Consider the following 27,503-nt stretch of genomic DNA (forward strand, 5'->3'; position numbering starts at 1 on the left):
CTCACCCCGGGTACACACCCAAGGGGCAGCTCCTGGGCTTTGTCACATCCTGGGGTCTCACACACACACACACACACACACACACACACACACACTCTGCTCTACCCAGCCTCTCTGAGCCTCTGCTTTTGAGGTGGTAATTAGCATCCATGGTCCATGCCTGAGACATCTGTCCAGTGCTGGTGCTGAGGACAGTAACTGGAGGCCACACTAGTTTTGCTGGTAATACCACTGCCCCCAGTCCCGACCCCACTGCAATGAGAGCCTGTATTAGAGCACCTGGCTTTAGCAGTGGGTGCTACCCTTTCACCCTGCCCCCTTCCCCTCTTCCCACCTCACACAAGCCACAGAGCTGCCGTTCAGTCTTTATTGACAGAAGACACTTAGTCATCCAATTCTACGCTACTGGGTTCTTGGTGCTGCCTGAACACGGGCTCTTCATTAACAACTGAAACAATTGTGGGGGTCGTGGTACACAAAGCAGCACAAGTCAGATGGATGCGCTGGGCGCTCAGGATCGTGACACTCAGCAGAAGGTTCCAGAACTTTAAGGCCTTCAAGCCAGGGCGTAATGCCAGCCTTGCAGTTAGGTCACTTGTCTGGACTGGCACTGATCAGAGCATCCTGGCTGTAGGTTTGGGAACCCCAGACACAGAAGCCAAGCATCGGGTGGCAGGGAGGAGGCCAGTGTCCTCGCTGCTGGAGTGGCAGCTTCTGCCTCCCGTGGGAAGGCTGTCCCCAGCCACTCACCGCTATTCCCACTAACCACCCGCCCCCCAGAACCTTCCAGTTGGAAAATCAGTCATTGGCAAAAAAGGGAGAAGACACATAAAAACAGGCACAGGGCTAAGAGACAAGGAAACAAATGCCATTAAATGTCCTGCACTACAGTCACTATGTGGGCCAGCTTCATGCGGTCCCCAGTCTGCTGCCTTTGCTTCCCAGTGTTCAGGGGTGTCTTAAGCCTCATTACCAAAAGAGCCCCACCCTGTTCCTCCCACTCTCACCCCACTGGGCTTTGGGACCTCCCCAAGCCCCAGATCACACTCCCTTCCTAGCTGTCCATAGGGATAAGCTGAACCATGACTAGACAGTTAGAAAAATATCTGCTCTCTAGTATTAAAAATAGAATGCTTCACAGTTATCAAAAGTGCTTGCTTGTTCTAAAAAGAAACCCAAGGTTGCCAACCAGTGGTGAGCCTGTGAGAGATGTGATTCACTGATAATTTAGGATTCAGGATGGCTGGGATGTGTAGAGGGATGGAGGAGTCTCATACTCCAGCTGGGTTCACAGGGTGACAGAATGGGTCACAATAAATATAAATAAATTTATACATGGTCTCAGTGCCTGGCATGGCCCAGCAGGCTGCGCTACGAAATCCTATCATACTACAGAGGCTGAAGCGTGGGGCTGGAGCTGCACAAGCAGGAATCATTGCAGAGTTCAGCCTGTCGGTCCAGGAGAAGTCCCAGGGGTCGCCAGCCCCTCTCCAGCCTTGGGCCCATCCTCTGACACTGAGGGAGAGGTTTCAGCCAGCTCAGCCTGTGCCCCTCCCGCCTCCAAGCTTCCCACTGAGTGTCTGCAGGGCTCAAGTCCCTGACGGGCCTAGCCTAGAGCAGGCCCACCCTCAGGAGTAGACCTGGAGGCAAGGGAAAGGCTGAGCTGGACTCTCCTTGGTCCTTCCAACTTGGGAGGACTCCAGAAGCTCCTCATAGGAGCCCAGAGAGACCACAACCATGCTGAGAAGGCCTGCTTCCCTGCCCAGCCTGCGGCCTAACCAAAGGTTCAGGAGAGGCCTATGGGACAGCGAGAGGTCTTTCTTCCCGGAACACCCAGGGCAGTCCTCTTTCCTGCCCAAGCCTGCTACAAGAGGGCTCTGGGGGTAGTTGAGGCCATGAGCTCAAAGCAGGGCTATGGGCTTGTTCCCTGGGGTGCCCAGGTACTGGGAGGAGGACGTGGCCCCCGACGAAGCCACACTGTCCGGGGTGGAGTACGCAGCATACAGACCAGTCACCTGCACATCTGGGAAGGACTGCTCGCTGCTGCCAGAGACAGGGGTCAGGCCCGAGGCCCCCAGATCACAGCCAAGAGGGGAGTCTCCAAAGGTCCCCAGCGTGTCCAGGCTGAAGCCCTCATCCTTCATCTCTTCCCACAGGTTCCCTTGCAAAGACAAAAGCACTCAGGTGAGCTGGCTTCAGGTGAAACAGGCCAGAGATTGAATCTCTGTCTTGGGGAAGAGCCAAAGACCTTGCATGGTGTTTAAGGGCATTTGTCATAGACAAACAGTGTGGAGGAAACAGAGTTCCAGTCCCAGCCTGCTCTTCTTGTTGTGAGCTCTGGGGAAAGTCACTTCTGTCTCCGAGCCTCAGAATAAAACACAGATGATCTGAAGATCTACCTCTGAGGGTTGTTATAAGGGTTTCACAAGAGGGTGTGTTAAATGCACTCAGCTCTCATTGTGTGGTGTCTCCCCCTCAGTACACTTAACTACACAGCAACCCAGAAGACAGGCGGAAAGGATCGCAGCTGTAACTAACATACTAACTAACCAACCAACCTGCCAACTTGTCCATTACCCTTGTTAGAGCTGGAACTGCTAGATGGGGCTCTGGCCCTTGGCTGGGGTACAGCAAGTGCACTCATGGAAGCTGTAGCAAATGGGTGAACTGGGAGGCTCCCCTGAAATCTCAGCCCTCTGCCTGTTCTTTCATTCATTCATTCACATCCTGTTCATTATTTATGTATTTGGCAGCACTGGGGACTGAACCTCGTCCTTCGCACTGAGCTCCATCCCATCCCTGTTCTATTTTTTATTTTGAGACAAAGCCTCGCTAAGATGCCGAGGCCAGACTTGAACTTGCAGACCTCATACCACAACTTTCTAGAGTGTCACATTTCTAGAGAATGACCATGTGGCAAGCCGTGGGTCATGGTGTGACCTGACCTAAGGTTGGCATATGCATGTTTGTTTTTTTTTTTTTGTCTTTTTCGTTTTTATCGGTACCAGGGATCGAACTCACGACTGCCTGCTTGCAAGGCAGGCGCTTATGCCGCTGAGCTAAATCCCCAGCCCCTGGCATATGCATATTACAGATGAAAAATTTGGGGCCAGACAGACCTGGGCTTCAATGCCAGCTCCATCACTGACCGGCCAGGTCACCTCAAGTCAGTGACACAAGTGTCTTCATTGGCACGATGAGGGCATCAAATGGCAGTGGCCTCTGAGGACACGGCAGGCTGGGATGAGATGATGCTGATGATGTATTTGGCCTGGGGCCCAGTATACAGTAAGCACTTATTAGTAGCTCATTGTGCCAGTGTTAGTGGCTATGGGCCGTGGACGACACAGTCCCATGCTCTCCCTCCCAGCTTTTACCACCCCACTCCTCCAGTCTTACCCTGCAGAGCGAAGTCCATGATGCTGGGGTCCAGGGCATCCACCTCCGTGCTCATGTCAGTGCTGATGTTGATGAAGTCCATGGGGGCCCGGCCCAGGGCAGGCTGGGAGACGGGGCTGCAGCTCATGTCTGGCAGGGCGTGCAGGGGCGGGGTCTGGGCTGGTGCTGGAGAGTCTGGCGTTAGATGTGCCTGGGGCTGGACCTGGTGGTGCAGGGGGATGGACTGCAGGGACAGGGTCATCAGTGTCTGTGGTGGGAGCTGGGAGACAGCCAGGCAGCTGTGGGCCATGGCCACTGAGGCGGCATGAGTGAGCACAGGGGCCTCAGGTTCTCCTGGTTTGCCAGAGCGCCGGCAGCTTTCTGGCCGGTCTGAGATCAGCTTGTCCAGCTCCTCTGCAAGCAAGAGGGAGAGATCACTAAGAGTACCTTGAAGAGACCAGATTCCAGCCTAGACCTGGGTCCAAGCCCTGGCACTACCACCTGTGTGAACTCAGCATGCCTCTGGGACTTTCTGAACCTCTATCTCCTCATCTATGAAATGGCATCATACGCTGCACACAGTGACATCAGTGATGGTGTGGGACCTTTGATTAATGACAGGTGCCAGCAAATAACCTTAGTCCTTCCTTTAGTTGGTGCCTTATAGCACAGGCTTGTCACCTTAGCACTCTCTTGACCTCTGATGAGCCCTGCCTGCAAGAGAGAACTAAGGCAGAGATTCTGGATTCCACAAGACTGGGACAAGACTTTTAACATACAAAGATGTCTAGCTACTCTAGCTACAAATAAACATTAAGAAGTGTTGCTAAGGGTTGCTATATGCTTCCTCAGGCACAGTGCACCCATGGCTGTAATTCCAGCTAATCAGCAGGCTGGGGTGGGAGGATCACAAGTTCAGGGTCAATCCAGGCAACTTAGCAAAACCTTGTCTCAAAAAAACAAAAAAAATGGGGAGCAAGGGGATATGAACCTTTGCCTAACATGTGCAATACCCCAGGTTCGATCCCTAGCACTAGAAACAAAACCAGACAAGCACAGCCTGTATCCTTGGATACAGACAAGGAAATAGAGAAATGACTGTTGGCACAAAGTTGTTGGCTATGTCTCACTGAATGAAAAACCACGCCAAGGCTGGACCATCAAGGTCCTGGGATCTATTAAAGTGGCATATACTTTAGAAATGAGGATACCTAGAACCTAGAAGGCAGAATGATCTACCCAAGATCCCACACTAAAAACATGTCAAAGCTGGCCCTGACTCTCAAGCCAGCTGTGTAGGGTGGACACCATGTGCTGCCCTAAGCCAGGGGCTCTTGGTCCCTGCTGCAGCCTGTCCTCCACCTTCTTATAAGTGGTTCTAGTCCCTTCATGCCAAACCTCAAGGAAAATGGCATCCCCAAATCCAGACCACTGGTTCCTAGGACAGGGCAGAAGCATCCTGCTGCTGTATAATCCCCTGTGTATGGACCCTTTTCACACAATTAAAAAAATAACAAATGTAATCTTCAAAAATAATACATGGACAGTGTAAAAGTTTTAGCACATGCATAAGTATTTGAACAATATAAGGACTATCAGAAATCCAGATATGATGGCATAGACCTATAATCCTAACAACTGGGAGGCTGAGGCAGGAGGACTGTGAATTCAAGGCCATCCAAAACAATTTAGCAAGTTCAAAGCCATCCTGGACTACATAGTGAGTAGCATGTCTCCAAAAACCAAATATACATAAATAATAAAAATTATCAGTGGTTTCTCCATTCACAAAAAAGTTTTTATTTTATTTCTTCCCAGATGAACATTCACATTCTCTCTCTAAATAAATGGGTGTATTTTTTGGTAAAAATGGATCTGGGATATGATACAGACATAGATCATAGATATAAATTATGCTTCAAATCACTATGTGGCAAATGTCAACTTCAGACTAACAATCCTCTTGCCTCAATCTCCTGAGTCCAGATACTACAGGCATGTGCCACCACATCCAGCTTACATATCCATTTTAAAATATAGTCCTGCTGTATACGGTATAATGATTAATAACCTGCCTAATTTATTTATTGCATTGAGGACATTTCTTTATATTCCAAAAATATTTAAAAATATTTTTATCTTTAATATTTCCATGATATGGCCCACATTTAACTGTAGAATGCTTAAATGGCTCTTAATTGTTTATTGGGCAGCTGAAAGCAGGTGTGGATAACTTAGTTCATACTTTTTTTTCACAAATCTTTGATTTCCTTATCCTAAACTGTCATTCTGAAGTAAGAGGACTAATGCATGGGGACAGTTTGCAGGAGGGTTGTTTGTACCTGGGACTGAATCCAGGGTTGCTCTGCCACTGAGTTATACCCCCAGCCCCTTTTGATTTCTTAATTTTGAGACAGGTTCTGGCTAAGTTGCTCAGGCTCGACTCAAATTTGCAATCCTCCCAACAAAGCTGGGATGACAGACCTGCACTATAAGCCCAGCCACCCTGTGGGACTTTTATGCATTATTTTGCCCATAAACAGTTTCACAGTTTAGGTTCCCACCTATTGTATCAGAAGACACCTACTTCCTACATCCCAGCCCACATGCGTGTTAAACACCTCTTCTATTCCGATTGTGTGGTGTGGTGCTTCTGCACAAACGACTGTAAGTGATGCTGAGCTAACAGCTTTTTATGATCCAGCCCCTCAATTTGCCAGACACGGGGCAGGGGTGAATAAGTCACCCTGGACACCTGCTTCCCCCCAAAATCATATCTGAGGGATTCCCAGGCCTTGCAGGGAAGTGGTGGACGCCTGTGCATGTGTGCACATGCGCACAAGGCCATGTGCGCGCGCATGCGTGGTGGGATTATCCAGGCCTCACCCGGATTGGCCATGCTCCGGTGAATGGCGGCCAGGTCCTTCCTCTTCCACTTGTGCATTTCCTCCTCCATCTTGTCAATGCGGGCCAGGTTCAGGGCCCAGAGGCAGCCCTTTCGTGAGGAGCCACTCATCTTATTCTCCACTTTCTCAAAGCACTTGTTCAGGGACAGGTTGTGCCGCACGGAGTTCTTCCAACCATCGGGAGCCGTCTGCAGGGAGATGCAGCGCACATAACCGCTCAGAGACCGCCTGGTAAACCCCGTCCTGACCTGTGCGCCCTCAGACTCCCGCCTGTCGGGACACGACACCGTCATGGCAAGGATGACAGGGCAGCATGCGGCACTGAGCCTCAAAGTACAGGCAAAAGCGAGGCCCACAGGGAGCGCGAGTCAGCTGCTCCTGGGGTTCCTATGTGGACGCCCACTGACGAAATCCTCCGGAATCCTCGTTCTGGCCTTTCCTACTCAGGCAGCCAGCCGGCAAGAATGGCTTTCTTCAGTAAGTAGCTGCTCAGTTGCGCTTAAACGCTCACTTTATTCCTAGCTAACCAGATACTGTGAAGTACCCAGACCCTACAGACACACACACAGTGTTGCACTGCTTCTGCTGAGGAATGCTTTCCAGGCCAGGAACTCTGCAGCCTGCTACCCTCTGACCCCCTCCTCTTGTTTTTGCTTTGATGCTAACAAGGGTAGCACTACTAATGGCCAAACCATATGCCAGCAGTATCTTTCAGAGCGTAATCCTCATTAACTTACCAACTGGGTGTTTTTCCCACTTTACAGACAAGGATATTGAGGCTCAGAGAGGTGAGGGCTCTTGCCAACTGTGTGTTTTGCATTATATGGTTTACTAAATCTGCACTGAATAACTAGACTAGGCCCCTTACCCCTTTCCCTGGCAAGGTGCATGGTGAACTCCTCTTCATCCATCAGAGCTCAGTTTAAATGTCTCTTTTCAAATGCCTTTCTGTGCATGTACATGCATTTATCATTCATAGTATATATACAGGTAAAACCTGGAGCCTAAGTGGGGAGGGGGGCATTTTTGATCTAGGGCCACCCTGGATTCCTGCAGTGCCCGGGAAAGATGAGGGGAGCCCCAGAGCCCGGCCCTGGGTGGGACTCCTCACCTTGAAGTACGGGAAGTGCTCCTTCATGAAGCTGTAGATCTCGCTCACAGGCAGGCTGCCTGTCTTGCTGTTCTTTAGGGCCATGGCAATCAGACAGCTGGGGACAAGACATGGAGCAGGAGGGCATAAAGTGGTCGCGTGTTGACACCCTGAAGTTCCCTGTGCCAGGAAGCCTGCCCTGCTTGCCCCCACATGTACAAGCTCTTACGTCACCTAGGGAACATTCTCAACACCTTTCCAGGGCCTGTCTTTCCCACCCCCTGCCCTTCTTGACACTGGGCTCAGTTCTTTTTTTTCCCTGTTTTTATCCCCATAATTAGTGTCAAGGGCCTTTAGACTTTGCCTAGACTGCTTCCTGCTTCCCCAAATACCTGAGATACACAATAGTATTACTTTACTGACTTTATGCATTTGAGGAAACTGAGGCTCAACGAGGCCAAGGAATGTCTCTGAGGACACACAGCTTTTGAATAATAGAGTGTTAGTGTCGGAAGTGGGTTCATGGGTAGACTGACCTGTGGTGGTCCTTTATGAGAACAGTCCTACCTGGGGGTTCCCCACTCCCCCAAACCTTCCCCGTGGAAATCTGGGTCACCTCTCCCAGCTTGTCTGGTTGCTCTGGGTACAGCCCTTTCCTCTTTGTCTGTCTCCTTCCTGAGCCCCTTGAAGCTTACCTGTAGGAATAGATGGGCTTGGGGTAATGTTTGGGGTGCGGTTCCTGAGACGAATGCACTGCCAAGTGAGCCTGGGCATAGGGAGGCCGCGCCCCAAACGAGGAGCTGTAGAGGCCCATAGAAGGACACTTCCGCGGACAGTAGAGAGAAAAGGTGAGAGAGAACGTTAAGTCAGTCACAGTCCCTCAAACCCCTGGTCTCTGAGGTGCCCTCCACTCTATAAGGTATGGTACAGGGTTTTACAGCCACAGAAAGCACTGTCTGTGCCCATGGCAGGAATTGCAGGGGACTGAACAGATGATTTCATGACACAGGCATTGTGGAAATTTTATCCCCCATGTTCCCGATCAATAAGCAGCCTTAAAGAAACCCCTGGTTGGCCCAAAACAAGGGTATCTGCCTCTCTGTCCAGGGCTTCTCTGAACCATCATACCTGCTGGACCCCAGAGGTCAGTGGGAACTGTGCTTGGATGGTAGGGGAGTAGAGCTGTGGAGCATCCTGCAGGCTGGATGATGGCTGGCCCCTCACTGGGTACTGGCTCATCTGCTGGGGCCAGGAGAGGAAGAAACAGAGGGTCAGGGTGGCAGTGGGCATCCCAGCCCTAAGGGACACCCCCTCCACTCCTCAACCCATGTAGCAGCACTTACACTGGCCCCGTGGCTAGTCATAGGGCCCAGAGCCAGCATGCCTCGGGAGGCCATGCCAGCTGGACTGTGAAGCAGAGACCCTGGGGCAGCTCCTACATGCAGACCAGCTGTCCCATCCAAGGCACCTGCAGGAGAGAAGTACAGAGAGGCCGTGGGGCTGGATGGATGGTGGCCATAGCGGGGGACCACAGCCACTCCACACCCTAAGAGCAGGAAGGTACAGAGTAGACACTTGGTAAGTCACTTCGCTAGGGTAGAGCTGGCCTTCCCACCAGCTGTGTACTCTGGGCCACACTCAGTTTCTCCCTTCTGTTTGTGTTACTAGCATTGCTTAGTACCTACCTACAAAATTGTTGAGAGGATTAAATGAGATAATCTATCAAGTATTAACAAGCATCACCTTATTGAATCCATGATAAAATCCCCGTAAATATGAGTCATAATAAATGATGATGAGGATATAACCTAATAGATAATATTAGATTCCTGTCATTCATTATCTAACACATCAACTCATTGTTGATATCATCTCTTCAGAAACATTCCTTAGCTCCCCAGTACTTTTACATTAAGGTCCAAATACTTTTGTGGCTCCCCTTCCCTTTGCCAAGTCCTTTGCCAAGAATTAGCTCAGGAACAGCAGCTGTGACCCCCACCTTCTATGCTGGACCTGTGACAGACATTGCTGATCCATCCCAGATTCTCACTGCACCAGCTTGGCTGCCCTGTTTGACCCCTTTCATTACTGACTGTGCCGTGTTAGTACAGATGAAGAAAGAGATCACAGAAGGCTCTGGGCCAGGATCACACAGCTCTTCTTCGGGGTTCTAGATTGAGGTTTGGAAACGACTTGCAGGTCAGATTTGGCCCACTGCCTGATGTGTAAATAAAGTTTTATTGGCACACAGGCACACCTACTCATTTACGTATTTCTCTGGCTTGTTTTGTGCCAAAACAGGGCTGAATAGTTTTAACAGACCAACCTAAAAAGACTAAAATATGTATTTCCTGGCTTTTTACAAGAGAAGTTTTCTCTCTGAACCTTGCTTTACATGTTTTGCTTAAGAACAATTTGCCCAATGAGAGAAATACTTATAGCTTCTGACCTTTAACACTTGCCATTCGTAACATACTGTGGTGATTGTATTCTTTTTTCTTCAACATCTTGTGTGTTTAAGAATTTAACTCACTGGCTAAGATTGTAACTATGTGTTCCAGGATTCTTAGTCTCCTAGCAAAAGGGGCAGTGAACTTTATTTTTTCATATATTTTTTTTTCTGGTACGGGGGAATGAACCCCTTTGCACTGAACTGCATCGGCATCCTCATCCTTTTTTGGGTTTTGTGGGTTTTTTTTTTAATTGTATGTGTGTGTGTTTTGTTTTTGAGACTCTTGGCTAAGCTGCTATGTTGTACAGAATGGGATCCTATTTAGAGTCCTCCAGACTCAGCCTCAGGGTGCAGGGATTACTGTCATGCATTGTCATACCTGATTTAAAAACCGTGCACAGCCCCTGCAAAACAGGCTGGGGCTGCATTTGACTTGGGCCACAGTTTTCTGGTTACCCTCTTTGTTGCTAAATGAATCACTCTGTGGAAGGTTTGATCTTGTCCCATTTTACAGATGTAGGAATAGAGCCCCCAAGAGACAAGGGACCTGTTCATAGCCAGGCAGCGGGGAAGGGCAGCAGAGCTGGGAGTCACCCCTCCCTCCTCCACCCTCACCCTGCCTCACCTTACAAGCCTACCTGGGTGTGGATGTGGCATGCCACGGCTTCCTGGGTTCATGCGGCCACTCGCCATCTGCTGCAGCCGAGGCACATCCACAGTTGTGAGCCACGACAGGGACTGCAGGTCCCCAGGGAGGTCGTCATCACTGGTGGAAGGCAGGAGCCTGCAGGGAGGAGCAGGGAGCTCGGGCGGGAGGGAGAGCTTCAGGCAGCTCCTTGGGACCCACTGGATTTCTGGAAGTGCTCCCTAACCCCTCACCACCCCAAGCCTCTCTGGTCCTCCAGCCTGCCCTTCTCAGGACTGGGTGTGGACACCCGGCCCTTGGGTCATCCTTTGGCAGCAGAGGGCATAGCCTCAAATCGTTCCTTCATTCACCCACATCCTGCTGCCAAGGTGATAAACACTGATGTTCCCAGCACTTGTGCAGTGTGCCCTAGGCACTGGTCAGGGCCTTCACGGTGTTAACCCATTCAGCACTCCCCGGCGGCAGGCAATATGATGATCAGAGTAGTTATAGAACAAGTCCCTAATCCAGGCTTCCAAAATTCAAACCCTTTCGTTCCACTATGAGCTGAGCTTAGATAACGGGTCACAGTCAAAATGCAGGCACACAAAAAGTACTGCACAAAGTCACCTTGATGGTGTGTGTGTAAAGTGCAAACGAAATATAAATGAGCTTTGTGTTTAGACCTGGGTCCCACCCCAAGACATCTCACTATATAGCTGCAGATACTGCAGAATCTGAACACAGTCTTATCTGAAATACTTCTTGTTCCAAATATATTGGATAAGGAATCTTCACCCTGTTCTCATTTTCCAGAGGGAGAGACAGGCACTACAGGACTTCCTGGGGATACCGTGACACAGAGCAGTCTGAGGCTGTGAACAGGGTCCTTCCTAGCTGCTCTGTCAGAATCGGGGCCACCACAGCACCCCGTTTGCCCACCTCCAGCTCCAGAGTGTTGTCCTGCTATGTAATCTGTGTGAATGGCATGGAACATGGTGACAGATAGGCCACATGGAGAGACAGCTGACAGCCAGCTCAACAGTTAAGCCCTGGGCAATTCTGCAGTCATCCTGAGACCTCAAAATATCCCCCTTTTACAGATGGCTAAACTGAGGCTTGGAGCACTGAGTCACTTGCACTGGGCTACACAGTACAGGAAGTAGTGAGGCCAGAACTGGAGAGTGCAGCCCAAAGTTAGAGTTCTCTGCGGGTAGAACCCGTGCCCACCACCTCAACAGATGCATGAGCAGGAACATTGCTGTCCATAGAAGAAAGGAGTCTGCCATTGTGGGAACCACACAGCTGCCCAGCTCAGGCTCTCCTGGTGCCCTTGAGGTACTGTGTGCTTTGGCTTGGACAGCAGCAGGCTTCACAGTGGCATCTGGTCTGGGATGTAGTACAGCCTCAAACTGGGCCAAGGTGCCTCACCAGGACCACTAAATGTGCCACCCCGTGGCTGGCCAGTATTATAAGAGGTCTAGAGTGCAAATTTCAGTCTCCAAAAACAGTAGATTGGAGAGGCAGAGAGACAGAGAGAGCCAGTGAGAGCACCAGCCTGGCAAGTTTGAGCTCATGAGCTTGATGATGGTTTCACATGAGTGCAAACAGGACATGCGTGTGGCAGCTGCTCTTCCTGTGCATCCAAAGCCGGTGCAGGGCCTGTGGCCTGTCCTTCATCTGCCTGGCTGCCTTCCGCTCCCGTCCGTCTCTCCTTCCCCTCCTCCCTCCTCTCTCTCTGTCTCCCTCTCTCCCTCCCGCTCTCTTTCCCTCTCCTTACCTCCCTCGGTCCCTCCCTCCTTGTGTTTTAGGGTCACAATTAGCGTTGCTATGGCCACCGCTGCTCAGTTGTCACAGGGCCCAAGGCCCACAGCTGGCATCAGGTGACTGTCCGGCTGTGTCTGCCATTGGCTGCCTCATAGGAAAACACAGCCTGGCAATCGATTTGAAAAGCGGCTGGCCCATGTCATGTCATGGCAGCAGTTGGCCCGGCTGCTGTCCCCCAGAGGCCCATTGTATGACAAACGACTGTTGCCCCAGTGGCACGTGGCCCCCATTGTCCGAAGTCGCCATGCTATTGTTTCGGAGCACCCCACCTACCACCCCTTTGGCCTAATTGTAACTCATCTGGCTGAGTGACAGCCTCAGTGCAGGCCTGGATGATGCCATCTGTCCCCGTAGGCCCTCAGAGACTGCAGAGAGGGGGGTGAGGTGGAGGCCCTGGCCTGTTGAACTGTTGAAGGTGCCCCCACTGGCCCTTCCTTAATCCATGGTGGTGGGCCAGCCTCCTAGAGTCCGGTGGTGCAGGCCCCATTCCCGTTGAGTAACCTCCCACAGCCCCCCACTGTGTCCGATGCTTTGCTGGACACTGAGGAGCGGAGGTGACCCTGCTGGCGGGTCTCTCTGGACAGAGATCCTGCAGAGCCCCTGGGTGGCTGGAGGGGACTTGTGAAAACAGCCTCTTAGACACCAGCATGGATCCAAATCTCTGGCAGTGGGTGCATCCCATAGGCAGTACCTGTGGGGGTCAGCAGTAGACCTTAACCCTGGTTTCTCTTGAGCCACTAACTCAACCTCCTTGGACCTCTGTTTTTCATTTGAAAAATGAGGGAAATAATCATTGCTATCTCATAGGTTGTTACAAGAATTAAGTTTGTTACTCCATGTGAAGACTTAGAACAGCTCCTATCAATCATTGTAATATGCGCATTTACTTACCTGCTAATAAATCTTCTCACATGAATCCCTCTGTTCACATTAACCAGCTACTCAGGGGTCTGAAAGTACACTGAAGCTTTAGATTTGGGGGTCACATAGACCTGCCCCTGTGACCACCGACTGTTTCAATTTATCCAGCACTTCCTGGGTAGCAGACCTTGGATTCTATGCCACCCCCATTTTCCATGCAGAGAAACTGAGGCTCTAGGCAGTCATCAGAATACAATGCTGTCATCAGAGAGTTAGGATTACCAGAAAGCATTTGGGGGGGGCTGAGGCAATGGTGCAACCCTGATTATTTCTTTTATTTCTTTCCTCACCTCTCAGGAGCCCCATCTGCCCTGGGCCTCCTGCATCTGCCTGCTCCACAGCTGCCTGGCACACCTGTGCAATCCTTCTCACCTCCAGCCAGGGCCTTCGTAGGCCCGTGCCAGCCGTACCCCTCTTTCTCATCCCTGGGGGCCACTTCGCAGTCCCTCTTCTGGCCTCTGAACATCAGATAGGGGAGCCAGGCTGGGGGAAGTCTAACAGTGGCGGGGGGCACCTGAGAGTAGCTCCTCCTCTGGGCAGTGTTTGCTGCCACACCCCCAGCTCAGCGCCCTCTGCACGCTGACCACTCCCACCCTGCCTCGGCCCTGTGAGACCTGCGCTGTCCGGTGTCCTGCCGTCCACCTGCCCTGTGGCTCACTGAGGGTTGGCCACCTGTGTCCCTGCACACAGCGGGAGCCCTTTAAGTGCCAGGTTGCTGGTTGAAACAGTGAGTCCCAAGCACCCAAGCTTGAAAGTTCCGTGGCAGTGACTGTCATGCCTGGCACTTACAGAGCTGTCCTCTGCCTTCAGGGTCTTTGCAGAGCCCTAGGAGGGGTCGAGAGAGCCCACCACGCTGCTTTTCAGATGGAGAAACTGAGGCTAGGCAGGAGAAAACAAAATCTCTTTGCTTGTGAGCAAGGACTGGAACCTGAGTCTGCACTCTAATCTGGGGTTGGTACTGGGACACACAGGTAGATAATAGATGTCCTCTGGGTCAGACCCCCCACCCTGAGTCCAGGGCTCCATAGTACCAGGGCCAAGCAAACCAGCACCACCACCACCCCGCCGGGCGTTGGGGAGAACACGGAGCCTGGAGTCCCCTTGGGTCTCCCTCCTCTAACCTGGGGCAGGCACAGCCCCAAATGGTGTGGCAGGGGCTGTGGCAAAGCACAAGCTTTGCCGGGGCAGATCTGGGTTCCAGCACTTGTGACCCAACGCGTGACTGCAGGCAATCCCTTCAGGGCCCCTGAGCCTCCCGACCTGCGCTGGCCAGGGGCTCACGTGAGCCAGGGGGTGTCTGACCCTCAGCACAGGCAGCTCCTCTTTCTCCCTTCGTGGGGTTGCTGCACTTATTAGGGGCTGGCAGTCAGGCCCCAGCTCCCACACTGCCCCGGGCCTCCTGGAGCTGGTCGGCTCCTTGCTCTGTCCCACACCACTCCAGGATGTCTGCCTCCGTGTGCCTGTCACCCTGCAGGATTCCCAGGTGGAGCACTGTGGTGGGAGCTCACCAGCCCCAAAGCCTGGCTCCCTGCCTAGTCTCCCTGGCATTCGGGCCTCTCCACTGAGCTGTGCAGGGACCAGGGATAAACGGGAGCCTCTCTTCCCTGCTGCCTGGCCCTCACACTCCCCTGAACAGTGGCGGTCAGTGTGGACCCCTCTCCACAGGAGCACGGGAGGTCCCTCCTAGCACCTGCCATCCTGTGCTAAGCATGGCCCTGTGTGCCTTGCCACGCTTCCCCTGCAGCACTTCTAGGGGAGTCTAATCTACAGGGTCCCTGGCACTGTGACACTAGACGGAACTTAGATCAAAGAAACACTCTGGGTTTCCAGCAGTCAACCCTCAAAATGGCACTTAGTTTCCAGTCTCGATTTTCCTACCTGGAAAATGGGCATGAGTGATGATAATAATAGCAGCCATAGGACTGGCATGTGGGTGTGAAAGTGAAGTGGTTTCCCCCTCCCAGATGGGTGGGGGAATATTCTGACAGACAGACAGACAGACAGATAGACAGACAGAGACAAACCCTATCCTGTGTCAGCCCGTGGAATGGGTTTCCCCTTGCTGAACAATGACAGGCCATTTGCATTTCAGAGGAACAGGCAAGGCCCAGCCCCACTACCTGGGGGCTCACATCTCTGGGTCTTTAGTTGCTGGGTGAGCAGCAGATCCAGGCCCCACTAACCCGTGTCACTCACATCACCGGTTGGCTGGGGTCACCTCCGCAAGAGGCTGGGAACCAAACACTCAAAGGTCGGCTCCTGCCACCTGTTCCTGCTGGTCTCCCTCTGGCTGGGACACTGTCCCTAAGCTTCTCTGTCTCTGTCCCTGTGGCTGAGGGTTCCTGGGGTGAAGTGCCAGCCTCACCTTCCTGCCTGGTGACATCAGATGTGTTCTAACCCTTCCTGAGCCTCAGTTTCCTCATCTGCAGGTGGGGCAGCAGCAAGGCAGGCCAAGTAAGCGCCCACCCACAGGAGCGCTCGGCAAACGTCCAGCCTCTGCTTCTCTCGCCTCTGACACGGCGTCTGGGTCCCTCGGTCCCCAGGGCCCCGTCTGCACCCCACAGTCCCACTGTGCCGCCTGCCTCCCCGGCTGCACTGCGCTGGCTCCCAGGGAGGGGAGGCTGCAGCTCCCGCCCCCAGGTGACTTGTGCATGCCTCACACTGAGCAGCTCAGACTCTGAACTCCTGCAGCTCGGTGGCCCCGTGCTCTGAGCCCAGAGCAGTGTGTGATGGGCCTCAGGAGGGGCCAGATGTGGTGTTTCACACCTCTGTTGTCTCCCCCTCTCTGTGCCTTCCAGCACCTCATCATTTCTGTGAGCTCCAGGAAGGCCCCTGGGTGGCCACAGACCTCCCTTTTCTGAGCCCCTCTGGTGTCCCCGCAGAGGCAGATGCCAGAGCCCCAGCTCTCCAGGGCCTGAGAGTCTGAGGAGAGGAGACCAGGACAGGGGCCAAGTCCTCTACTAGGTGAGGTGACCCCAGTGTGCCCCACCACTGTGCTGAAGCAGGGGATCCGCTATCCCCAGACAGAAGGCCCCAGGCCCTACCGTGGATGCCTAGTAACTACAGACTGGACAAATGAGCACACACACCTAGCTTCCCAGGAGGCTGGCTGCCCTGTGGATACAGCCCGGCATGGTGAGCCCTTCACCTGTGCGCAGACCTGAGCTAGTACTTCTTACACTTGATGTTTGGCCCCACTGCCCTGCAGGACTAGTTATTACCACCCTCCTTTCTCCAAGTAAGGACCCTGGCCTGGGCGGAACAGCCTGCTAGGGTCACCAGCCATGCAGCCAAGGACCCGGAAGGCCACCTCTGGAGCCTGGGCAGGCGTGTCGCCCCCTCTCCCATCTTTTCTTCTTGCTTGAAGAAATGTGCTATAAATCTCAGCCCATCCTGTGCACGTCACCAAGCAGCCGCTAACACGTGGAGTGATTCAAGCTCAAATTCAGACCTCTTCAGTCTTGTAGGAAAAGTCTGTGGCCTGTTTGTGTTGCCTTAAAACAGAGGCACACTCGACTTAAATTTGCAAATTCAATCTGGTTTCATGGAATTTTGAATTCTATGTTTCGTTATGAAAGAGTCCCTGCTGTGCCACCTCCTCCCAGTCACAGCAAAGAAGGTACAGGCAAGGACTCTGGGGAGATGGGAGCTGTGTACTACGGTGACTAATAAGTCGTGAGCATCGCAGGCTGGGCACGGTGGTGCGCGCGTCATCTCAGCATGTGGGAGGCTGAGACAGGAAGAAGTCTGAGGCTAGCCTGGGCCAAATCCAGGGTGGCCTACATACCAAGGCCCTGTTGTAAAAACCAAAGCAACAGTTTTCAGCATCCCCAGAAGCATTCTAGCAGGAGCTGACCTGTCAGACTTGATAGATAAGGGAGCCAAGCATCTCTTAGGGCCTTCTGATGCAGTCACTTTGAGGTCTGCAGAGAAACCTAGTGGCATCTCCAAAGTTCCAGGCAAACCCCTTTTCCTTCTAAGCCTCAGTTTCCCCGCCTGTACACCAGCAGTGACGCCTTGGTGCCCCAGGTGAAACTACTCAGAGGTCCCCGGGGTGACTGCTGCAATGCACCCTTCTTAAACATTGCGAGGTCACCAACAGTGAGTCTGTTAGTGAGTAGAGAACTTTATGGACAAAAGTATAATAGATTTATCCGACACTCAGTGGTTCACTGTATTCCCGGATCCCACCACCCGTGGGGAAGTTACTGATTTGCAAAGCCCAGCCATGGGCATATATGCACGCGCACACACATATACCCTGAGAGTGGCATTTCCCCCTTCCACAATCAAGCCGGGTAAACTAGTCAGAAGCCAGAGGTACAGTAGGCCCAGGCCCCTCTTGGAAACACTGCCAAGGGTGAGGCTGCCACTGTGACACACAGCCTGTGGGGACACACTGGGTAGAGCCTGTGAAGATCGGCAGCCGCTTCTCCTAGGACGGGGGGGTTATGGTCACATTCTGATGGGCTGGTGTCTGATGGAAGGGCCGACCCTGTCGGGAAGGCAAAGGCACACTGGGAAAATCAGTGAGTGGGGAGCTGGCTCCCCAGTATAGCCCTTCTCTGGGTGTCTGTTATGTGCTGGCCACTCCACATGTGTTACTTCTGCACCCACTTATGTGCCTTACCTAAAGCTCTGGGCCCCTAAAATGTCACACCAAACACCCATCTCAGCTGGAGAGCCCAGCCTCAGGGCTCCCTCCCCCTTTCCCTCTGTAATGTGGCAGGGTGATGGTCACCAGCATAGGGTTGCTTAGCATCTGTGAGACTTGGCTGTGGCCATCTGCTTCTCTGGGCCTCAGTGTGCTGCTCTGTAGAATGGGAGTGCTAAGGGAGGACCCATCTCACAGGGTGGGAGGGATCAGATGAAGTTGTGCAGGTAGGTGCAGCGAGCCAACCATGGTGGCTCACATTACCATGACTGCTCCATGTACATGGCATGCAGTGCGCCCTGTGGGACGGGCCACCGCAGGACACTCAACTCCCAGGGATGTCTCTGTCATTTCCCAGTCCTGGACTCCTATTCATGAGGCCGTCTTCAGGCCAGCAGACAAGCTGCCCACATCCAAGGAGGGAGGGAACACTCAGAGGAGAGGCCATGGCTGACCACCTTCCTGCTGGCCCTGTGGGTCTGCACCCCCTGGTCTCCAGACAGCATGCAGGGTGGCCACCTGTCATGCCCATGTCCCACGGGGCCAGCTGAGGCCCAGAGAGGGGAGGTGATGTCTGTCAGCCACACAGCAGGTCTCCTGTCCACTTGGCCTGTTTGGCTGAAACAGACCAAGCCATAGACAGAAAGTTCATAGTTTTATCGAGGCTACTTTTACAGGATCAGAGAATACTGAAAAGGCCTGGGCATGGCACATGCCTGTAATCCCAGTACTTTAGGAGGCTGAGGCAGGAGGATCACAATTTTGAATTCACCCTGAGCTTAGAATAAATGCATTGAGCATATAGCTCAGTGAAAAGGCCCTGGGTTTAATCCCGTGTGTGTGTGTGTGTGTGTGTGTGTGTGTGTGTGTGTGTGTACATGATAGATAATGAGAGAAAAGGATCAGGCTGTTAATTGGCCCTGAGACAATACCACCAGTGGTCAAAGGACTCCACTGGACAAGCCAGATACCGTGACAGGCATTCTACACTGACTAGAAGACCAACTAAAGCACCCTAAATGAACAGTGTCTTTAATTTGCAGGTGACAGTGCTTTCAGACCTCGTGTCCTCAGCCAGATGGAGGTGAAAACAGCCTGGACTCAGGTAGGTAAACAACAGGTAGGGAAAGGTACAAGGCTCATAGTTTGTAGAGTGAGTAAGTTTAACACCCAACAACCAGAGTGATCTTTTAAAAGGGACATCAGAACCTGTCACGTCCTTAAACTCATCAGGGGAGGAGCTGGGGATTTAGCTCAGAGGCATAAGCGGGCCTGCCTTGCAAGCTGGCGGTGGTGAGTTTGATCATCAGGGAGTAAAGTCAAGCTCATCACCGTGACCTGACCCTTAGCCATCTCTTTCCCTTCCTCCATCCCCTTTCTTCTCATCCCCTCTGCCTTAGCAAACCTGGCTTTCAGTTCCTAGAACATGTTCGGTTCTCTCTTAAGCCTTTGCACATGCTGTTCCTTTAGCCTAGCATGCTGGTCCAGGCTCTCATTCATAACTGAATCTTAACCTCAATGTCCCCTCCTCAGAGACACCCTCCTTGGCCATCTCGCATCTCACTGGTCCTTCCTGTGAATGTCCATAGAACACATCATTTGTGATAAAAATATTTATGCATCTTTGTGCTCTGGAAAGACAAAGACTAGGAAGCCTCTATTTTGTAAAGCAGCCAGTGTGGGGCCTGACACCTGTAGGTATTTGTTCGGTACCTTCTAGAGCAAGCAAAGGAGGAAGACTCCCCCAGCTCAGCCCCAAGAGATCCAACCTCCCCACCCTCCACTTCCTGTCCAGCTTACACTCCCCTCCCCCGGGAAGCTCTCCCAGACCAGTCCAGCATCTCCCAGTCTTTCCCCGCCGAAGTGGGGGTGCAGGTGTCCGCACACAACCCAGACGCCCGCTTATCCTAACCGGGCACCTCTTCTGATCTCCCTAGACCTAGAAGCAGGGTGAACGTGCATTCACCTGCTTATCAGACCACAGAGAGCCATTGCTCCACTTGACAAATACTGGTCCCCCCAGGTGAACTGGAGCCCGAGGCCTTTGCCCTGTGAGTGTAATGGGACAGGGTGATGCCTTTGCTGAGGGGCGTGGCAGAGGCTGTGCAGAGCACACATGTAGATGCTTACGGTTTCCATGGGGATCCCTGCCTATAGATGATGCCAGGAGCCCGCATTTAACACCTGTCCTGGGGTTCCTTAGAGGTGACACAGCAGCGGTGCAGAGGAGCAGGAGCGTCTGACTTGAAGTCAAATCCCATCCTAACCCCCTTGAGGCTGTGTAGTTTGAGACAGGTCACTTCATGGTTGTGCCTCGGTTTCCCCATAAGTAAAATGGAATAATAACGATTCCCCCCATGGGGGACAGACAGCCTCTCAGACAGGCCCCAACAAACATTTGGCTGCTCGATGGGGTTTCTTTCTAACCTAACACTGAGTTCTGTCTGTCTGTCTCCTCCTGTCACCAGAGGGGCTTACTAAGGCAGACCAGCACGCCAGGGCCACAGGGAAGTTTCTGGCCCCAACCCTGGGCCATTTCCTCCACTCTGATGACAGCGAGGAGGTGTCACCACCTTCCTGGGACGTGGTTGGCAAGAAGCTGTTCCATCACCACAAACATAAACCGTTCTTGTTTCCAGTCCAACCATTACACAAACAGGAACGCATTTCGGGAAGGATGTTTTATTTAGCAAACATATCTTTTGTGATATCTTTGTAACCATTCACAGGAAAAAGAAAGTAATGTACCACTGAGGAAGCTCAGAAATTCCCTGCTGAGCCAGAAGTGTGTTACTATGAAATGATTTGATTAGGAGTTTAGAAAAAAAAAAAGTCTCTTTTCTGGATTAATTGCCAGCTTGGAGCTTGCTGTGTGGTATGTGCACGCACATATTTCTGCGGGTCAAATTGCGATACCCCAAAAGAAGGCTAGGTCCCAGGAAGGTCGGATCCACCTTTTCTCCTTTTCTGTAAAGTAACTGAGATCTGTTTTACCTGCCTTGAGCACAGTGGTTATGAGATGTGGCAGGGGTTACTACTCCTAGGAAGACATCACTCCCAAGTTACAATGAATGGGCGAGCTTCCTCACATGGGGGATACACTGTCCCTTCCCCCACATACAGTATGAGGCTCAGAGAGAGCTAGGGATCTCCCTGGGTTTCTGCAGATAAACCTTTCGTGCAGTATTTTCCCATTCACTCAGTTAATATTCAGTAAGTGTCACCTGTGCACTCAGAACTTCAAACCATAGAGAAAATCACTATCCAGATAGGGGAAGGATCATCTCATTCAGAGATTCTAGGGAGTAAATATCCAGGGCAGGGTGTTCATGTATGGAGGATCAGTGAGCCTCCTGGTCCAAGAGACTCAGAATTCTCAGGCTATGAAAGGAACTGGTTGGACCTGACCTCTGGACTAAATTCCCAATCCTGGGGCAGGTGGCTGCTAGCCCGCAGCTCTGCCTCTCCCCAAGTGCCTGTGGGCAAATCACGTCTGGGCCTCAGTATTTTTGTCAGTCGGTTGGGACAGTGCCAATAACTGCCTTGTGCTTGTTACTGTGACCATGACATGGACCGGAGCGCCTGCACAGGAGCTGAGTAGGTGCCGGGCACCTACATGTCTCATAATTATTTTCCAGCACCTCCCAGGGTGGACTTGTGCCCCACCATCTGAGCCAAGAGGAGCCCTGAGTAGTCAAGTGGAGCATGAGCCCTGCGCACCTCCACGTAGCTCTGGCTGGGGTCAGACACCCCCGCCCCCAGACCCCGGGCCTCCGCCCTAGTGGCAGTGACCCTGCACAGAGGCTGCTAGCAGTTTGCTGGCTCAGCCCACTGCAGGGACTCCTGACAGCTCCCCAGGGACCGGGCTGCTGCCTCCAGCTGTTGGCCCTGCCTCCCCTGCCTGCAGGCATTGAAAATCAACGGCCAAACTGGACCCCAGGGTAGGGAGGGCCAGGCGGTTGTGCAAAGCAGACTGCGCGGGGGCTGAAGCCTTCTCTGGGGACTGTAGGACAGAGAAAGAGAAGCCCATAAACTTCCCCAGGCTATTATTCAGGGAGAAAACCGGTCACTGGAAACAGAGAGTTGCTGCATAATCATAGAGCTCCCCTCCCGAGAAAGCGCCCTGTCCCAGCCTGGGCTGAACGCCCTGCCCACTGCCGGTGCACAGTGCTCCCCCTTTCCTGGGGCCTGGTTCGCTGATGGTTTCCCAGGTGAGGAAACAGGTGCAGAGAGCAGCAGTGACACGTCTAGGATCACACATCCAGGAAGCGATGGCCTGCTGTGCTCCAGCCTCATGCTCGCTCGGCCATCTGCAGAGGACCTTTCGCTAGGCACCTAAAGGGGGTGGTCCTTGGGTTCCCCACCCACCACATAATCACGAGGGCCTAGGGACCGCTGGTGAGGATCTGGCTGGGATGTGTGCTGCGCACCCGGGACAGGAAAGGGCTCAGGATCCCCTGCCAGCTGCAGTCATTGTTGGCATCGTCGTTTCTCTGCCTTTTGGGTAGCCTGGCCGTGCAATAAGGAGAACATCCCAGAATCTACACAAGGAGGAAAGGTTTGTGCCAGGCAGGGCACTAGACGTCCAGGTCCAGTGCTGACAGGGACAGGGGTCGTATCCCTGCTCACCCCAGCCCCATCCTGCCAGCTGCTCAGTGACCTGGGTACACCCTGCCAGGCCCCCAATGCACTCTGTGTCGTCCCTGCTCTGGTTTTGGAGAGGGGCAGCTACCCGGAGCCCCAGACACTGTGGGACATGGTAGGGGCGAGGGAGCCCTGCCAGGCAGTGCTTGGGCACCTGGATTCAGAGATTCTGCCCTTGCCCACGGTTCTTCTGTACGTCCCACTGGAAGGCCTTGATGGCCCTGTATCACACAGAGAGCTGGACTCTACAGTAACAGACTGGTACTGGCAGCAGTAACTACCGGTCATGTGGCTGTTGCTCTGAGTTTTGTTTATTTAATCATCCCAGCCAGGGCTGGAGGGATGTATTCTCATTGTAAACCATCCCCCAACCCGCCTCTGCAGTAACGGGGATTGAACCAGAGCCTTTGCACTGAGCTACATCCCCAACCCTTTGTTATTTTTTGTTATAAGATGGGACCTTGCTGCTAAGTTGCCCAGGCTGGACTCGAACTTGTGATCTTTCTGGTGCAGCATCCTAGAGTGCCGGGATTACAGGTGTGTAGCACCATGTCTGGCTTACGCCCATTTCAAAAGTGAGAAACTGAAGAACGTTTCTTGACTGGTCCCAACCTGCACTTGTCTGACTCTGGGTAACTGCTCTAACCCTTGTGCTCCCCCACCTCCTCTGGCTTTGAAGAGCCCCTTTCCCATAATCAGAGAATGTCTTTGAGCATGTGCAGCTGACCCTCAGTGGGACAGCTAGACAAGGGCACCGAGGCAGAGGGAGAGAGATTCACAGGGTACTTTCTGCCCCTGCTGGGGTCCAGGCAGCTTTGGAGGTAATATCTCATTTAACCCTCAAGCACCAGCTTTTGTTACTCCCACTCCACAAACCAGTGAGAATTCAGAGGAGACACTGCCCAGGATCACAGCATTAGCAAGTGGCGGGGCCAGAAATGGTGACTTAGTCATCATAGCAACTCCATGCAGTGGGTACAGCTTGTGCTCCCATTTTACAGTTGATGAAAACTGAGGCTCTATGAGCTTCCACACAGCCAAAGAAGCTGGGACTATAACTGATTCTGGAGAGCCTGGGCTGATACCCCTTTTAACACCCCAACCCCTATTGTTATTTAAACTCTGTTAGCACTAGAGGGAAGCAGAGAACCTTGGTTGTGATGCTAGGGAAAAGCCCTTTTACTCCTCTGAGCCTCAGTTTGCTCAGCTGTACAGTGGGGCTCAGAGGAGCAGCGTCTTTGGCTGAGGTGTGTGACAGGGCACACGCTGCTACACCTGGGCCCAGCTCTCTGAGCCCTAGGCTGTCTGCAAATATCCACTTGGATTTGTGGCTTCATTTTGGGACTCAGCCTCCAATTGAGGGCTTCAGGCCGCCCCAGCAGGCACTGCTCAGGAGCCCCAGTGCCCCCAGGGGGCCAGACAGCCCCTGGGTAAACAGAGTTGATCTGAGGTGACAGCCTACTCTTCCCAGACCATCTCCCTCTGCCTTAATCTGGTCTGGGGCCCTCAACCCAGTCATGGTGCTTACACAGGGGCTCTGGCTTCCTTGGGTCCAAGAAGACAGGGACGGGGCTCCAAGCCCTTCCCTTTTCTCCTCCTTCCTCCCAGTGGCTGTGTGTCCTTAGACAAGCCTCTTCTCCCTTGGCATCAGTTTCCCCATCTGTAAAAGGAGGAGACTGGACTGGTGGAGCCCATGGGGCCTATTGCAGCTCTGAGGTTTAAAGACAAAAAGGGCAGAGCTCTGAAGATTCTTCTCAGCCTTTACTTTAACCTTGCTACATCCTGATTTAAGAAATAATTTAATTTCCATTAGGAAAATAATTTATCTAATTGACTCTTGGGGCCTAGAGACCTAGAAGAGACCAAAGGATCATCTAATTCAATAGCATCACATAATGATGAGGAAGTGAGGCTCAGAGAGGTAAAGAGCGTACTGAAAATCACACAGCTAGGCTGAGAAGCCAGTTCTGGCTCACACTGTCCAACATCAAGGAAACACTCTTTGGACGGCTTCCATCCAAAGAGCTTTCTGTTTAGGACAGGTGGGGCTGAGGAGTATTTCCTGGAACCCTTGCTAGGCCAGCTGAGAAGCAGTAGCTGATGCTGTCATCAGGATGACCAACAGGCTAACCCTACAGGGGGCCTCTTTTGGAAGGGACAGGTGGTCACACTGTGCCAGGCCCAAGCCCAGACATCTTCAGAGAGACCAACTCTGAAATCAAGACCTTCTAGTTCTGCAAAAAATCACAGAAGTGAAGTAATCATTTCAGAAACCACAGGCAGCACATACATAAACACTTGAAGCAATTAAAAATACATAGTTTGTTGTTGAAACCCTCACCTGTATTCCTGTGGAGCAGGGTGGTGATTTGGCCCCGAGTTTCGAATGATTCCTGACATTATGGATGAGATGTCACTTTCTATCATCTCCTTGGGGAAAAAAGCAGAAAACAAAGCTTTCATCAGCCACAGTGCGGACAGGACAGAAAGTGAGTTTTCCCACAATTCAAGATAGAGCTCAACTAACAGAAGCAAGAGTTCTTGAGCACCACAGGTCACAATCCTCGCGGGCGGTTCTACAGGGTTGTAGGAGCCAATGAAAAGAATGGAGTGGAATTGCAGGTTCTTCTGAGTGCGCGGGGGGAAGGGCAGAGGGAAGTCTCCAGAACCCAAATGTCAGGACAGAAAATGTGTTTCTGAAACAAGGAATCACATGAATTCTATTCCCTTCCAAGTCATGTTTTCAACTTCACCTATGACTACTCTGAAAATCCTACAAAATAAGGATAAAAAGGGAAGTTGATGTGTCAGATGTTTCTCAAGGGCAGCCCAATTCCCACTTGCAAGCAAAGGGAATAATCTCTCATGACTTTCACCGTGGAAATGCCCTTAGAAATGCCACATGTCATTGCTGGCAAACTAGTTCACCCACCACCACTACTGCCACCCATCCTCACCACGCATGAGCAGCCCCCCGCCCCCCAAATCGAATTCCCTAGGTTTCTGAAACTCCAGGACTGAAAAGATCTCAGAAACCCACCAGCCTCTGATCAGTTTCACCCCCCAGAGTTATTAGGGAAATTTCTGGGAAGGAGAAAGGGGGATCAGAGGGCGTCCCCTGCAGCCTGCCTCTCTACCCTGGAAGTGCGGTCCAGGGCGCTACCCGGAGGAGAGCGCAAAGCCGAGCCTGCAAGGCGGTACCTGGAGCCGATCTCGCGGGGCCGCCTCCGCTGGCGCTCCGGGGCGGGCGGGGGTTCCAGCGGGGGCTCCCTCGCGCTAGCCCCTCGCGTTCCGCAATTTGGCCGCTGTCTCAGCTCCAACCGTTTTTAAATTTCCCTCTCTGGAGCTGTCCAGCTCAGAGCATGCGCAGTAGTTGTGCGGGGGGGGGGGCGCTTTTTCCAAGGGTCAGTTACAGGGCAGGGTCAAGGGGATAGCAGCGGGCGTTTCCCAGCAGCAGCGAGCCTTGCACACCCCGGGACACGGCTCTTCAAACTTTGCTAACGGTGGCAGCTACAGCGTGCCCGCAGGCGTGTGTTCAAGAGCAGTGGGAGGATGAGGTGGGCCAGAAGAATTAAGTTGCAAAAGGACTCTGGGTGCATTAATACTTGCACTCTGTCTGGGGCTGAGAAACCTACTGAGACCTCCTGTGTCCCCCAAACGGGGTGGCAGCAGGAGACAGAGTCTGGGCCCAGGTAGCTGCGGTCCGAGCCCCTGCCCCTTTAAGACAATTGTGCCCGCGGGGCGGCAGGGGACTGCGGGGCGGAGGCGCTCTCGCCCTCCACCTGCCCGCGCCGCGAGGGGCGCCCGGGTGTGCGCGCCTCGCCCCTCTCCCCGCGGCGGGAGAGCCCGAGGTCGCCCGCGATCTGGGAGGCTCCGGCGCCGCGAGCCCAGCCGGGCAGAGCCGTTGGCGCGGCCCGCCCGTGCGCCCGCCCGCTCCCGCCCGCCCGCCGCGGGAAAGGTGGCGCGGACAAAGCTCTGCCCGCCCGGGGCTCGCCGAGTTCCGTCCCGAGCACGCCTGCGCTTCCGGCCCGGCCCCGGGCCCGGGCGGGGTCCGTGCTCTGTGCGAGCCCCACCTCTGTGCACTTGAGCGCGCGGCCCCTTTGCGCCAGCCTGCGCGCTCAGAGCTGCCCCGAGCTGCACGCGGGGGAAGGAAGCCCGGCGCAGCGAGCAGCCAGGAGCTGGGTGGGAGCCGGACCGGCCGCAGCCGCACCTGCCGGGGCGCGGCCCGCCTCCCCGCTGGCCGGCTCCGGGGCCTGGCGCCGTCCCCGTCATTTATGCCGCAGCACCAGGGAACATCGTCCTGCGCCTGCGACTTCACGCACCCAGTGAAGTTCTCTGGGCGGCCGGTGGCTGCCTTTCGGTTTTCATTCAGGTGGGCTGGGCCTTTGGCCCCGGTCCGAGTGCTCCTGAATGGTTTTCTTGTGGCATCTGAGCACCGTCTGCTTTGTTCTCTGCCAGGAATAAATAGATCAGCTGGCGCGAGAGAAAAGGTAGTTTACAGATGTTAGTGCAAGCCCTGCCTGCTCAGGAAACTTACTCGGTGTTACTCTCAGCCTTGTATGTGTCCATTTAAAATCTGGTTTGAAAGGGGCTGGGGATTTAGCTCAGCGGCGTAAGCGCCTGCCTTGCAAGCGTTAGGTTGTGAGTTCGATCCCCGGTACCGAGAAAAGAAAAAAAGAAAGGTGATTTCAGTAACCTGTGTTTCTCTAAATGACCTACAGTTGATTCACCTGTTGCATTGTAAGCATTCAAAGCATTTGGGTTTGTTTCTGTTGATCTTTAGTGGAGTTGGACGTGAACATGTCTGACCTGACAACTTCCCTCTAAAGTAAGTTAATAGTGCTTTCCCTTAAGATATTATTCACAGTGGTTTGGGAAGAAATTCCACCTGCTGAAAACTCATGGATTCAGTACTGCTTTTCAGTGAAAAGCATCCAGCCTGTGACTTCTGTAGACTCTGCCTCTGTGGAAAAGAAGACCAAGGACCCTGCTGGGGGAGGGGGGTG

The 27,503-nt window shown here is 53.0% G+C and overlaps 1 protein-coding gene across 2 annotated transcripts; it reads right to left on the reverse strand.

Annotated features, from left to right (window-relative positions):
- Window positions 1–359: 359 nt before the first annotated feature.
- Window positions 360–26,463, reverse strand: Foxn4 (forkhead box N4). 2 transcript variants are annotated; one of them, XM_003477882.4, is made up of 10 exons: window positions 25,699–26,463; window positions 24,839–24,927; window positions 10,465–10,610; window positions 8,718–8,842; window positions 8,503–8,613; window positions 8,070–8,197; window positions 7,396–7,492; window positions 6,265–6,472; window positions 3,400–3,792; window positions 360–2,161 (listed from the first exon to the last, which is right to left on the reverse strand). In XM_003477882.4, the coding sequence occupies exons 2-10, from the start codon at window positions 24,922–24,924 to the stop codon at window positions 1,902–1,904; spliced, it is 1,554 nt and encodes a 517-aa protein (XP_003477930.1). In that variant the 5' UTR covers window positions 24,925–24,927; window positions 25,699–26,463; the 3' UTR covers window positions 360–1,901. The 2 variants fall into 2 exon arrangements, with proteins under 2 accessions (XP_003477930.1, XP_063081881.1); XM_063225811.1 differs by lacking the exon at window positions 25,699–26,463 and adding an exon at window positions 25,025–25,179.
- Window positions 26,464–27,503: the final 1,040 nt, after the last annotated feature.

This window comes from Cavia porcellus, unplaced genomic scaffold (genome assembly GCF_034190915.1).
Source record: "Cavia porcellus strain 051 isolate PalLab524CR breed Dunkin Hartley unplaced genomic scaffold, mCavPor4.1 scaffold_16, whole genome shotgun sequence".
Lineage (NCBI taxonomy): Eukaryota > Metazoa > Chordata > Mammalia > Rodentia > Caviidae > Cavia > Cavia porcellus.

Bases quoted from the DNA above. Each gene is read 5' to 3' on its own strand.
- Foxn4 (XM_003477882.4), bottom strand. From the start codon at position 24,924: ATGATAGAAAGTGACATCTCATCCATAATGTCAGGAATCATTCGAAAC. The intron at 8,843-10,464 runs GTAGGCTTGTAA...TCTCTCCTGCAG, and splicing joins CATGCCACATCCACACCCAG to GTGCCTTGGATGGGACAGCT. The intron at 8,614-8,717 runs GTAAGTGCTGCT...TGGCCCCAGCAG, and splicing joins TGACTAGCCACGGGGCCAGT to ATGAGCCAGTACCCAGTGAG.